The 14,480-nt window shown below is 38.9% G+C and overlaps 1 protein-coding gene across 2 annotated transcripts in view; it reads right to left on the bottom strand.

The window, feature by feature from the left end:
- Positions 1-14,480, bottom strand: part of zfyve28 (zinc finger, FYVE domain containing 28) — a 33,885-nt gene that overhangs the window by 7,216 nt on the left and 12,189 nt on the right. For both annotated transcript variants that reach the window (XM_084742684.1, XM_084742685.1), the window contains exons 2-7: positions 6,308-6,448; positions 2,262-2,399; positions 1,879-2,081; positions 1,642-1,731; positions 713-802; positions 516-617 (exon numbers count right to left, since the gene is read on the bottom strand). In XM_084742684.1, coding sequence (XP_084598810.1) covers positions 516-617; positions 713-802; positions 1,642-1,731; positions 1,879-2,081; positions 2,262-2,399; positions 6,308-6,448 — 764 coding nt within the window. The remainder of the gene's footprint in view (positions 1-515; positions 618-712; positions 803-1,641; positions 1,732-1,878; positions 2,082-2,261; positions 2,400-6,307; positions 6,449-14,480) is intronic.

Below are 14,480 nucleotides of genomic sequence, written 5' to 3'. Positions count from 1 at the left end.
GTGCTAATTTTGACAGCATTTTATAAATGTAGTTTCACTCTTGATAGAGGGAAAAAGATTACTGATGTTGCATTCACATGGATTTAGGCAGACGGTACACAGCAAACCAAATATCATTTTAGTGGATGAGAGCAGGACAATAAAATTAGGTTTGCCTGGCAGAGAATACCAGCAATGGTAAACAGCATTGTTGTCAAAAGTCAAAATATTAGGAATTAACATCTGGGTGTTACATAGCTCCCTCACATACAAGGGAAAATCTATGACTACAACTACTTAGTAGAATAATTACATAAAATTATACATATGAAATAATTTTATTCAATATATTTTATTTCCTCCTTTGTAAACAATACAACATCACCATGGCAACATATTGTCGTGTGTTTTATTTTGCCATCCTGCTGTTCCATCTGACTGTTTGTTTGTTGTCCATCCGTCGTCTGCCTGGATCCCTGTGAATGCAGCTTTAGGAATATAAAACGATATTCTTATAATATATTCATAGACTTTACCTGATTTTCTTTAATAAAGTGCGAAAAGGACGGAAGAGCTCAGACATGTCCTCTGATTTTCGGTCAAGGTTGAGGGGTCCCTCTGAATACACAACCAGCCCACTAAAATAAATATGTTTAAAAATTCTGTAAGAGGACACCAGGGACTAGAAGACAAAGAGGTGGGCGGAAGAATGGTGAGGACAGGCAACACTTACCACACAATGGCTAGTCTGGGAATTGTAAACATCAGTGCGGGTTCATAGTCATCGATCATGTCTTGTGTGAGATAGCCCAGCTTCAAGGCCCTGAGACAATGGCACAGGGAAAACACAATAAAATAAAATTAACCTCTGTATCATTAAATATTATGTAGATTCTGCTAAATTCCAGATGAAATCAGCAGTTCTCTATGGACTGTAATTCTTTAACCTTTTCCGTCCCACCCCTTCCTACCATACAGTTATTTTTGTCACTTTTAGGAGGGGACACATGTTTTTAGGGGTAGAGAGCAGGTCAACAGTATATCCATATCTAATAAATTGTAGAGCAGTTTTTGGGTTGATACAATTTATTATACAGATTTGGTGCACAATTTAACCAACTTTTACCACTAGAGAATTGATAAACTTATTAAAAATCTTTCAAATCTTTTTTGAATTTTTAGCAATTGGATGGCAAGCACTTCTGTTTGAAGATTGCTCAGAGACTCAGAGACTATTGTCAATATACTGCATGCAAATAACTGCATGGTTTTATAAAGTTGGAGTTAACTTTAGTCTCACTTTTAAATGTTTTGTTGGGAAAAAATCGTAAGCTATGGATGACGCTGTAACAGCTACAAAACAAAACCAACACTGCAGCAGTTACCACTAATGCAAACTGTTTTTGCAATTGTCTTAAAAAGCCTTAAATGTAACATATTGAAGCCTGTATCATATGAAACTAGAACACCTAAGGAATCCACCACCCACGTCATGCTCGCTTGTCAGAAGTTTGGCTAAATGACACTCTGAAATTAGGTGAATTTTGGCAAGTGAAAATCTAGCACAGTGATTTTCAAAGGGGTTCCTTGACCTCACATCTCAAGATATCTGAATTAAAATGGGTAATTTATGTTTAAGTGTTTGTTCATTTGTAAACTCACCTCTCCACAGTCTCACAGAAGAGCACAATCACCTCCTGCTGTACATAGTATTCTTTGGGAGACTTCACAGGCACCATGGCTGACACGTAACTGGCAACAGAAGAAAAATAAACTGGAATGTAATGACAATCACAGCTTTGTTGAATGTTTTGGCCAACTTGCTCCAAGAAATCCTTGAGAGGATGATAAAATGTGGTTTTATTGTGTATTGCCAATAATGTCTGCTCCTTCATGTACCTGAGCTCAAACTCAGCAAAAAGGCTGTCGAAATGTCGCAATGCGTCCCTCATTCGGTCCGTGTACAAGTTGAGGTCTCTCAGGGCCTGGTCTCTGGTGATGTTGCGTACCTCCTCCAGGCTGCGAGTTAGGTCCTTCGCCAGGGGTCTCATTGCTATACTCTCGATTTCCCTGTTCATGATGATGGAGCCGGCAGCCAAACACTGCACAGGGACACATATGTCATGAATGATCTCACCTTGTAGAGAAGATTAAATTGAGAAAATTATGTTTACAATAGTAACACCACAATTGTAAAAATGAAACACAGTATTTTCATGCACGTGTGTGGGACTCGTGCCAGGTTGTTTTCCTCCAGACTGACGCAGAAGGGAATACACTACCTCAGCCCCAAACCACAGCTGCCCGGCCAAGTTGTCATGACGAATCTCCTCGGGGAACTTGACGGAGAAGTCTCTGTTGGCCCGGTCGTTGGGGATACATTCATCCATGATCTGATTGATAATGTTCAACACATTGTCCTGCAGATGAGCACAAGAGTGACAGAATATAAAATTGAACAAACTAGTTGGAAGGATAAACATCATGTGACTAAGTAAAAAAATCTGTTCCTGAAAAGCAGTTTTCTCACTGTTTACTTCTACGATGAGGTAAAGTTGGTTAATAATCCAAGCTTCACCTCTTTCAGCAGGCCACTGTACTGCAGCATTTAAAGACCATTGATTAGGAATGAATGAAAACAATTTGACAAGCACATGAGACCATTATGGCCCTTGCAGCTACATTCTCCCTCAATAAAAACACTAAACTAAAGCCCATAATTCCAGCAGTGAAAATACAGTGTCACACACAGCAAGAGCTAATCAAGAGCTTATGTGCCGCTGGCATGTACAACAGCCATAACAATGACTTACAATGAGGCTTTCACTCAACCACAGCTGCACTGTGCACTGTAATCTTGTCAGGCACAGCACTGCGTCTTTCTCTGCTCGCCCCGAGGAGAAAGATTAAAAAGCTTTGAGAAAGAGAGCTTAACCACCGATTCCTTTATGGCTCTCTGTGTGTGTGTCATGGCCCGGTCTGAGTACCACCCCACTGTCTGTGAGCATCTCCCAGCAGGGGACACTGGTGATAACCTTCACTACTGTCGGTTTCAAATCATCCCGAGGTAGTGTCAGGTATCATGCCACAGTCACACAAGCCTGCCTTCTATCCCCTTTTCAGCTTATTTCTGACTTTTTTCACCATCTACACTCTTAGAAATAATGGTTCAAAAAGGGTTCCTCCTGAAGGGCAATGGTTCTACTCAGAGCCATTTGCTTGTGAAGAACCCTTTTTTTGAAGAGATAGTTTGTGATCCAGAGAACCCTATTTGGAAGAAAGAGCTCTTTAAAGATAGTTGAGATCCTTGAAGAACTCTTGTCTCTGTACCATAATATAAAACAGTTCTCTGTAGAACCCCCTGGGAGGATTGTAAATAAAACTCTTGGAATATAAAAGGGTTCTCAGTAGATCCTGCCAGACAGGCTTCTAGATAGAACTCTTGGAATTGAAAAGGGTTGTCGATAAAAACACCCTGGGTAGGTTCTAGATAAAACCCTTGGAATTTAAAGGGGTTCACAGAGTGTCCTCTAGATAAAGCCCTTTTGTTATATAAAGAGTACTCTGTAGAACCCCTTAGGTGGCTTTTTTTTAGCACCCTAAAATGGTGAAAAGGTTCTGGACAGGGTTCTGGGTGGAACGATTACAGTATAGAAGGTTTCTCTGTAGAGCTTCACATAGGGAGTTCTGGATGAATCTTTTCACAGATGGTTCTTTATGTTGGGCTCTAGGTAGAACTCTCTGAAAGGGTTAGGGTTAGGTTTTTTTTTTCCTAAGGGACAAACTGAAAAACTCATTCTGGTTCTAGTTAGAACCTTTATTTCTAAGAGTGTATCTCTGTCCCTGTCTCTTCCTTAGTCTCTTGTGTATGCTGCCTAACTGAATCTTTGTCCATCTCAAACACACACACACACACACACACACACACACACACTCGACCGCCTGTTCCAGCAGGCCACACTGTAAGAACAGCCGTGCCAACATAATATGAGCAGCATGCCAGCAACCCCCACAGAGGCCCATGAATAAGAGCCGATAGCTGCAGTGGCAGGTTCAAGTGCAAAATTTTGGCTTGAGTGCACTTGCCGTCTATTCTTGGGGCCTTGGGGCTGTGGGGTATCATGCTGCTCAATTCATCCTCCAAAAACCCGTGAGGAGGCACGCTACTGAAGAGACTCATCTCTGAACATACAAGTGCTGAGAGTTTGCTACTAAACATTTTCAGTGCAACCTGTATGGTGAGAAAATCAGAAACTAAATTACAGTACAAATGCATCCTACCAAGAGCTACCCAGCCTCAGCTTTATCAGTTTGGGATAATACAAACTTAAGTTTAAAAACTCAACATATGAAAGAGGAAGAAGAGCATCAAAACAGTGCAAAGAGAAAGAAACTGAGAAGAGATAACAAAGAAAAACAAGATGACAGATTGGCAGAGGGAAGGATAGAAGGGAAAGAGACAGAACAGTCGGGGATCAAGTGATGACCTTATTAAGTAGTTCTCCCCTGCGTGCAGTGGTGGTGGGGGGAGGCTAAGGCACGACGGGCCAGATGACGACCTCCCCTGAACCACCTCCAACTCTCTCAGCACGATCCAGCATGGCAGCAATCATTCATGCACACAGCATCACCTTCTAAGCTCCTCTTTGCCCTGACCACAGAAAGGCATGAAACAATAACCTGTATCACCACATGCAGGTTGTACTGGTAGGAGGCTAAGCAATTTACTGCTGCGGACAGGGTCACCAGCAAAACATATTTCACCCTCGTAAAAAGAAATTTTTATCATCATAATTTTTCTTACCACATTTCCTTGATGTAAAAACAGCAAAACACTATCATATAAGTAAAATATCTCTCTCTCCAAGGCAACCAAGACAAAAATAAAGTAATTTTACCTCTCAGAACATGGAAGTTGCTGGTTGCCTTGATACGTTATTTGTGTTATGTAACTTCGGTGTTTTAAAAGGTTAGTTCAGATTCACCAAAATCACACAATAAAAAAAGACAAACTGATCAAGGCAGCAGTAGACCTGCAATTACTGTGTTCTGCAAAGTAAAATGACTGTTTTTCCTTAAGGAGTCTGGTTGCTTTGGAGTCAGGTTGTCAAATATATTGCTACTTCAATCCTTTTTCAAAACCACGTTTTAAATGATACAATATATAATATTATACATTACCTACAGTATCAAAAGTAACTAGGATATTATATAAAGTGAGTTTAGTGCTCATTCAAGACCTCAGTTCAGTTCAGTCTTAATAATCCTGTCTGAAATATAGGTTGACAAGATATTGAAACAGGTAACTAGTATAATTTTTTTTTATAACTTTATGTTGTAGAGAGCAATACTTGGCACATAAAATAGTGGTTTCCCATCGGAAAAGGCTGTCTGATAGCAAGGTAATGTGGTGAAAATGTTCTAAATATAGCGTACGCTTAAACTGATATAGATTTTTTTAAGATGGGCCTTTTTAAAAGTGGCCAAAATATGTTTTGCTGCTGACCCTGTACATTGCTTAGCTGCGTACACCAGTACTCCTGCTGCCTCTCCAGACTGGAGGCATGCTGACCAACATCTATTGTAGGTAATATATTGACTTGTATCTCATACAACCTCACTTTGGAAATATTCCTTCAAGATTCTCAGTTTGTATTCCATTCAGCACTTTTTGCAGAGTAATAAAAAAAAAAAAGAAAGAAATCAATTTCTGAACAATTCTTGCTCCAAACAGTTACCTCAATTAAGATACAGTCGTTAAGTGCTGCTTCCCAAGAAAGCCACTTTTGTAACCATTTGCTAATAACCCACATGACACACAAGTCTAAACAAAGTCTACTTATGTCATCTTATCAGCAAAGCTGTTCAGTGTAAGAACTCGGCCAAGCAATGTTTGGTAAGACAACAGTCATATCACCACACCTCTATCGAGAAAGGGGTGATAAAAGTGTCTATTTTCAGTTTCCAGGCCAAACCAAGGACCAGTCAGGTGATTGTGTGAATGAAAAGAATCTAGAGTAAACATATCTATGGCTCAGAGTCAAAGACAAGCTGGTGGTTAAAATAAAGGATGGATTCAGTTCACAATCCACATTATAGCGTTCTAACCTAAACAAAACTCAGACTACTATTGAAAGCACATTTGGTCCTCTTAATGGCCAGAATGAAAGGGGGGAGCTCTATTCCACTTAAGTGCTATTTTGATATATAATTTATAATGAATTAATTAAATATCAATGGTAATTCAAACTGACTGAAATGTATCTATAGTGAAATGACAGACATAGAGAAATGATGACTTTGAGCGTGTTGGTTTCTCCCTGCTGACCTGACAGGATCGGAACTGATTGACCAGCAGGGTACATCTCTGAGGGTCCTTCCTGCCGTCGAGGCTGTCCAGCTCAGTGGCCACCTGATTCAGCTCTTCATCAGCATAGTAGAACTGGGCCAGGAGCTGAGGGTCCGTCCTCTGAACAGAAACACAAAGAGACACAAGGAGGTCATTTTCAACTCTGATATAGCTGTTTATGAGAAACAATACAGATGACGCAACACACAGAAACACCACAGAAATATTATAAATTAATACTGCTGTGATGATTAATTACTAAGCTTGAGAACAGTCTACCCCCTCTCAGGTTTACATGTGTACTTTGCCCATTCATTGACTGTGCTTAACATCTTCTACCACAACATACAGGTGTTTGCACTCGGGCTGCAACAATTATTTTCATTATCAATTAATCTGTTGATTATATTTTCGATCAATCAATTAGGTTGATTAAAATGTCAAAAAATGGTTAAATAGACACTTCACAATTTCCTAAAGCCCAAGATGAGATGATGTCTGCAAATGTCACGTTTTGTCTGACCAACAATCAAAAACCTAAAGACATTCAATTTACCATAGCAGCCAGAATCAGGAATGCTTTTCCTTAAAAAGTGCCTTTAAACCATTGATCAATGATTGAGTTACTAATTACTCAGTTATTGGGTTTAGGGTTCAGTGATAGTGAAGATTAAAGATGTATCACAGTGAAATATTTAATTTTAGTTGATACTGATAATTATTGATATTTTTAATGACCTATTTTCAATAAAGGAGAGAAAGATACAGAGAAAAATAAATAAATTAACCACTTAGTTTGTCAAGGCACATGGGTAACAGACTTAACAGACCTTTAAAAACAAAAAAGTGCCATACTGGCAAGCCGACCTGTCCTTTTTTCCTAATAGTCATTTTCTCACTCCACTCACTTAAATGATTGGCTTTTCTTGTGTAACTCATAGAATTTAAACTTCAGAGTTTACTTTGATTTTGAATTCTTCTACACCAAAAGCCTGATCACTCTTTAAGTTTGATATGGCCTCAGCCAGACAGTATTATTTAATTTTGGATTTGTTTCACTGGTCTCTCTAAAAGGCTGACACATGACACTGGGGTTTTCTATCCTAAGAAAAGTACTATTCTGTCTGGCTATTAAAATTTGAACATCTCATCATTTTCACAAAGTAAAATTATTTTGATAGGTTTCTAACATATCCTGTGAGTCTCAGTCATAAACAAAATGTCAAAACTTCAAGAGAGCTGTGGCTGCTGAATGTTACTCTGCCAGTATCTACTGAATACCATCTTTGGGAAGTCATCAAATCTAATATATGTCAGATTAAACTTCATTTAGTCAACTTCATTCTCATCACAGAAAAGGCCTGTGATACAAAAGGTTTAGTGTTTGTTTGTTTGTTTTGTTTTTTTACAAACTGCTTGTTAAGCTGTGGCCATAAATATCAGAGTGTTATCAGCCATGAAATCATGTGATCATACTTTAGATCTCAAAACAACACAACATTTACAGCAAAACTGACTGAATATCAAAGCAAACAAGACTTCTTTTAACTCTAAACAGAGCATAAGCCAGGCCAAGCCAGGATAACTTGGAAGTCTGGAAACACTGTGCTATATTTCCCTCTGATGATCAGAATCTCATGTCATACTAAACTGTGAGAGATATGAATAAACTCCCCAGAGTCCGATCTGCTTGTTGATCTCATACTGTAAAGTGAGTTAATTATTAATTTCAGCTGCAAAATTTAGTAACTGATGTCATGCATAGAGGAAATCTGGCAACAATACAAGCACATACAAATACACTCCTGATCTGCGCTATTTTAACCATTAGGTCCACTAGGTTCTTAGCAGAAGGACCCATTTTTATTCATTACACTAGTTTCAATGTAGTGCTTTGGAGAATTACAATGTCCAAAGCTCGGCATGAATGAAATACAGTGTCTGCAGTCTCCAGTAACCCAGCTTGATGTTTGGTGGTTTTCTTACTGCGGGCAAGTCAACACAGGAATTTCATATTATGTTCGGCAAGTCTCCTGGTTGCAACAACACTGTGCTACTACAGCACTGCGGTGTTAACAGGTGGAGTATTTAAGTCAGCAGAGTTTCACCCACTCCAGCTCTTTTAGTCGGAGTGCTTTGGGGATAAAAAACCCTAATCTCATGCGAATAAACTATGAAACTGAGAAATAGCAGTTAAATCAAGGTAATACAGCACAAACATGAAGGCTGCATAGATAGCACAGCAGCATATTGTTGATCTGTAGGGACAAAAATAAAATCAGGTAAGTAGGCCATTGTATAGGCCAGCTTAACAACAGATTGCTCTCCCATGTGCTAAGGTACTCTGGTGATTTATGAGCAAACGCAAGAAGACATGGGTTATACAAATTTGCATTCATATGTAAACAAATTTACTGATTATTAGTAATCAAGGAAATCAATAACCAATATTTTGAACTGATAAATATTTGCAGTAAAAAAGGAAGATTTTGGTGTTAAAATGTAATAATAACGCAAACTCCAACACAGAACTTTGTTGAAATGCCTTTGAGCATATGGTTAATTAAAATAGAACTTTTCAACATGATCTTAAAACTAAAAGTGTAAAAGTGTGGGGGGCCGCCAGCAGCACATCTTAAAGTCGACAGAAAATTTGAATATATAAACAGACAAAATAGCTCTCCTACATTTTCACAAAGTAAATACATTAAAAATATCTCAGTTCTCAACAATAGTGATAGCCCACTTGACTGGGGCAAGTAAAATACCATGTCAGCAACTCACTTGCCAACCAGGCAAGAGGTAAAAAAAAGAACCAAACTTTTAAACTATTTGGATAATTCATTAATGGTTAAAGTGTTTTATGAAAAAATGGTAGAAAGTGTTGTTTTAAGTCTCTAAAATATGGAGATTTGCTGCTTTTTCGGTTATCACCATATCAAATATCTTTGGGTTTTAAACAAACAAGACATTTACAGATATCTACTTGGACTTTGAGAAATTGACTTTTTTCTCTATTTTCTGACATTTCATAGATGTTACAGGCCTAGATTAAACAATTAACTTTAGTCTTTGTTGTTATTTCATATAAGCTAATAAATGAAACAACTTGTACAGGAGCAAGTAAAAACTGACTTTGTGCAAGCAGATTTCTGAATCACTTGCCTGACTAAGGAACTGAAAAAAAAATGTTGAAGTCTGTGTCTGCAGTTGGAAAAAAAAACAAAGATAATCATAAAAATGTTGAACACTGGATCTGATAATCAGCCAAGCTGATAATTGGTTGACCCCTACACATTTTTCACAAGTATGAGAAACTAAATAATAAAAAATGGCATTAGTCTTTACAAGAGGAGTTAACAGAGGTTAATAAAGTGTGAAAGCTCCCCCAAAAGAGGAGGTGTAATTAGAAAGCCAGGCCTTGGTAGAGGATATGTCATTATCTCCCACCATGCTCCACTCAGACTGGGAGGGACAACACAGCATAGAAAATCTCTCCAGTGCTGGACGAAGTACACACACAACCACTCATAAGATAGGGAAGAGACACTGATGCATTAAAAAACATAGCACAGTAGTTCACCATTTGTATTGCTTACCCAAAATGAAATAATCATTGCAATTTAAATAAATGTTTAAATCTCAACACCAACAAACCCTGTATGCACTCTCACACATCCACATACACATCCCGGGGAGGGCTCATGTTGATCGAAAGGTTAATGGTTTTGAAAATGGCAACCACATGCCGGCGTGCATCATCACAAACCACATGGACCCAATGACGGCACAGGAGCTTAAAAGGACAGCATGACTGTGCAGACTGGAAGAAGGCAGGGAGAGCATCACCGGTAAACAGGCTCATCTTCCTGCCATGTGTTGATTCTCTGGAAGTGGTTTTCTGAATACTGCTGGTATTTACCGAAACCCCTCGCAGGACCTTTTCCCTTAAGTTTGCAGTGCTTCCTGTTGCGTGCTGCTCCCCCCGTGGGCCCTCGCTTCTCTCTCTCTGAATATGATACATGGTGCTGTTCCCTCACTCTCTCTCATTAATAATGAAACAAACAGCAAGGAGAAAACACAGAGATATAACCTACAGCTGGGGTACTTGTCGCATTATTACTGTGAGGGCGGGAAAACATATTTTTAACGTCTTAAAGGTTATTTGTAGGACTCAGATATGTCACACCATGAGAATAAATCCTTATCAATACAGGGAGGGATCTATTTTGACAACTGGTAACCTTTATTTTTTGTAAAAGTTATATTTTGGTTGGATGGAAATGCAGTTGAAAGAGGGATAATTAGTACATTTTTAATACACCTAGTATGGTCCTTTAAATGCAGAATATGTCAATTCTGCCACTAGGGGTCTCTCTCACATTAAAACAATAACAAAAGCCAGTTTGATGATGTTATGAAATAGAGGGGATGATGGGAGTTGCTGTCTTCACTTTTAAACAACCACCACTGCCAATGAAAATCTATCTAATGTATTTTATGGAGGAATTATGGTCATGGACAGGGTAATATTTAAAAAAATAAATATCCTGTGTTTTCCCAGAAGTTATAGCAACAAGCAACTAGCTAGCAATGCTAGCAGCAAACACACCGTTACCTTAAACAAATTACTAAATTGCTAATTATTAAGTTTCTCCATCTGAACATTGTTGGAAACATTTAGGATACTGTAAGTACACAATTCAAGAAAATATGTCATATAACATATGTCTAGTGTTTTTACACATTTTAATGCAGTAATATTATAGATTATAGCTTTAATGTGAGATACTTGAGTTTTCACAGGTGAATCAGAGCTACATTAGGGTGAATTATAGAATAGCAGCACTAATTTAAAGCAGACTGGCATCTCTTTTCTTGGCCAAGGACACTTCAGTATAGCAGATATTTGCCAACATAAAACCCAGTTTGCTGCACAGAGCAAAAATCAATAATATCCCTACATTTTTCTCATGTGTCTGAATTTTGATGTCTCTAACATGTCAGGCTTACTGAATAAATAGAAAGAGCGATGTAGAAAAGGCATCTAATACGCTCTAAAACAGGCATCAGTGAGTGTGTATTACAGCAGGCAGCAAATATAATAAGTGTTTCACAGTCTTCTCAAGTGTTCTCTCTTAACAAGGTCACATACATGCTCTCTACATAAATAATCTGTGAAGAATGGCAAAAGATAGCCACAGTACTATAGCAAAACAAAAACTAGGCAGCTGAGAGAATGCTGTAAATAGTATTATTCATCACAACATTGACATTACAATAATAGAAATAAATTTATGTGGGTGTCTCTGAATGTGTAGGCTAATTGGAAATGTGCATAAAGGAAATCTTAATTAAAGGTAGGACCATTCAACGTTGGCCCCTCCTCCCCGAAAGTGAACAAAGTGAGGTGGTGCGTAGTGAAGACAAAACAGTGAACTTCAGAAATAAAACATTATTTTCTGATTTTTTTCCCCCCAGTTACTTTCTAAATCAGAATAATGAATAATAATCCATCCTGTTTCTGTGTCCCTAGTCTGCTCTGCCTGTGTGTGTGTCTCTCTGCAGCTCTTACAGACAGCAAGCAGAGGAGAGTCGGAGACAGCAGTGTTACCGTCTTCATAGAGTCCTGACCTCACAACCTGCGTGCTGTTATTGGCTGGGGGCTACACACCACTGCCAAAAGACTGACACCCAGAAACACCCCGAACACATGAAAATATGAGAAGAATAAGAAAATACAGGCAGAGAGCAGGGTCCCTGCAGACAGAGACTCCACCTCACACAGTGGGTCTGAGTCATAACTTGTAAGTAATGATTGACGGGTTATCTTTTATGACTTTATGCATTGTTTTTTAGGACAATCCTGCAAAGTATGCCTTTAAATACTAGGAGGCAAGACAAAAAAACCAGCAAGATGATGTATTTCTCTTTATATCAAAATTTAATCTGTGAGAAGGGCAATAATATCATCAGTCAGAAGTCAGATTTGATTGAACTTTACACAACTGCACAACAAAGAGTGAGTCTATGATACAAATGTCATGATGACCAAATAGGAAACAGGAGTGGGAGAGAGAGAAAGACCTTTTTCTAGCACAGGCACAACACAGCCCCAGAGAGTGGTGGCATTCATTTTGAGATTTCTGAAGCATATAGGCCAATGCTCACTGACGGAGGAAGAAAAGAAGCGTTTGAGACAGACACCATCCTATAGCCTCCTCCTGCTGCATTCCTCACACAAGGGGGAACATTCCTGCAGCATTGCATCATGGGGAAAAGTCAAAGGCAGGCAATGTTTAAGACATGCCGATTTTACTTTTAGATAGGCAGCAATGCTTGAGCTGCTTGGTCTACACGTTTGGTGTACCGTGGAATCATCATTCCTCAGATATTAACGTATGAAAACAGTCAGAACTGACAGGCAAACAAATCATTGTATTTCATACAGTGTAGATGTCTCAACCTTTCAACCTTAACCTTGCTAAAAAGTAAGTGGACATTTGAATCACTACATTAAAACAGGTTGGACCACACAAACAAGTTCTAGAGATTAGTTGTTACTAAATATTTGCACCTTGTGACAACTAGGTGTAACTGTTACATAGCTAACAGAGACAGCTGGTAAAGCTAACATAGGATTGCTAATATAAGCCCTACCTAAAATGAGGACTAAGGCTGTATTCAGAATAAATAAGGCATTGCAATGATTAGTGCAGGGTTGTCCCATAGTGAGGGTGTGTCAGAATGTAACCCCTCTAAAGCAATCAGAAAATTAATGCTTTATTTCTCTGATTCGCTGATTTTCTCATTACCACCGCTCCCTCTCTTCAATCACTCTCTAGCACTCTCATTCAAACAAATGGACACAAACCAAAGGAAGCTTCTTGGTGTTGCTCTTTTGCAGCATAACTGCCAGCCAGACACAGACATTGAAGTTAGATGCGTGAAATAAACCAAGTAATGACACAACGGTAAGAGCATCATAATTCAGTCCATGAACTCTGCCTAGATGGTGCCCGGTTTCAGTTTTTGTGGAGCAGTACAAGTGACAGCCTATATGATTGGCTGCTGCAGTGTGACATTGTGTTGTGTTTCTCTAAAAGTTGACTCTGGTTAGGTCACAGCAAAAGTCAAAGACGTAACTTTTTTCAAATTTGGCACAGTTACGAGGCTCTGATAAACTGGACCACAAGAAGGGGAGCTGTCTCTGGCAGATGAGGCCATACAAGTAAAGTTTTGGGTGAAACTCAAATCTATAGCCTTGAATGGTAATATTTACCTTGGTACATGGACTATGAGTCAGTGATAATGTTAGGCTCTAAAAAGCAAAAAAGGCAAGCTGTATTTTGAAACAAGTGCCTGTTTTCATCCGCTTACATAACATTGGTTGGCAAAGAGTGAAGCATTGCCTTGCCTTAGAGTAAACGGTTAAAAAAAGATGTGGTCTTACAATAATTTGCAAATATTACAAAAGTCCCACTTTATAAACCTCCAGACTGACAAAAATAAAAAAAAATGTTAAAAAAAAGAAGTAACAATTAGATTAAGAAAAACAATACCATCCTATGAGGGTATTATGATTGTTTTACAAAAGTTAAGTGTGTGAACATCTGGGAATCTGACTCCTGAACTTGCGAGGTGTGTCATCATCACCACCAATGACATCTCTACCTTGCGTAAGTGAGGAAATGATTCAGCAGATTCAGCCCTCGTCCCCTGTGGCGTGCCACTCGCCTGTTATACTCCTGCTGTCAGTTGTCCTGGCTGCCCTCTCTCTGAGATGACTCAAAAACTCTATCTATCACGGCCACAAGCCCATCATTTCACACTATTAGGCTCCCACAACTTCATCCAGAGTGACAATTATTGTTAAGCCCCCTCAATCACATCATTTCATAGTGACTCAGTGAAATTTCTGTCAGTTTTGTTTAACATTAAATCAATAACAGGCGATGACAGTATGACTCTTATTGAAACGTGTCACCGAGAGTCGCCTGCTGCTGTACGATCAACATCATCCCAACCAGCTTTCTCCTTGAGCTGCTGATTCTGAGCTTTATTTCTATTCAGACTGTGTGGATGATGGAGCCCGTCAGGCTAATGCTTCATGAATGTCCATAGCATCGGTGCGTGTACACTGAGCCCACTT

The sequence above is a fragment of the Lutjanus erythropterus genome, chromosome 18 (genome assembly GCF_056507025.1).
Source record: "Lutjanus erythropterus isolate fLutEry1 chromosome 18, fLutEry1.hap2, whole genome shotgun sequence".
In the NCBI taxonomy this organism is placed as follows: domain Eukaryota; kingdom Metazoa; phylum Chordata; class Actinopteri; order Lutjaniformes; family Lutjanidae; genus Lutjanus; species Lutjanus erythropterus.
This window is presented reverse-complemented; position numbering and strand designations above follow the sequence as displayed.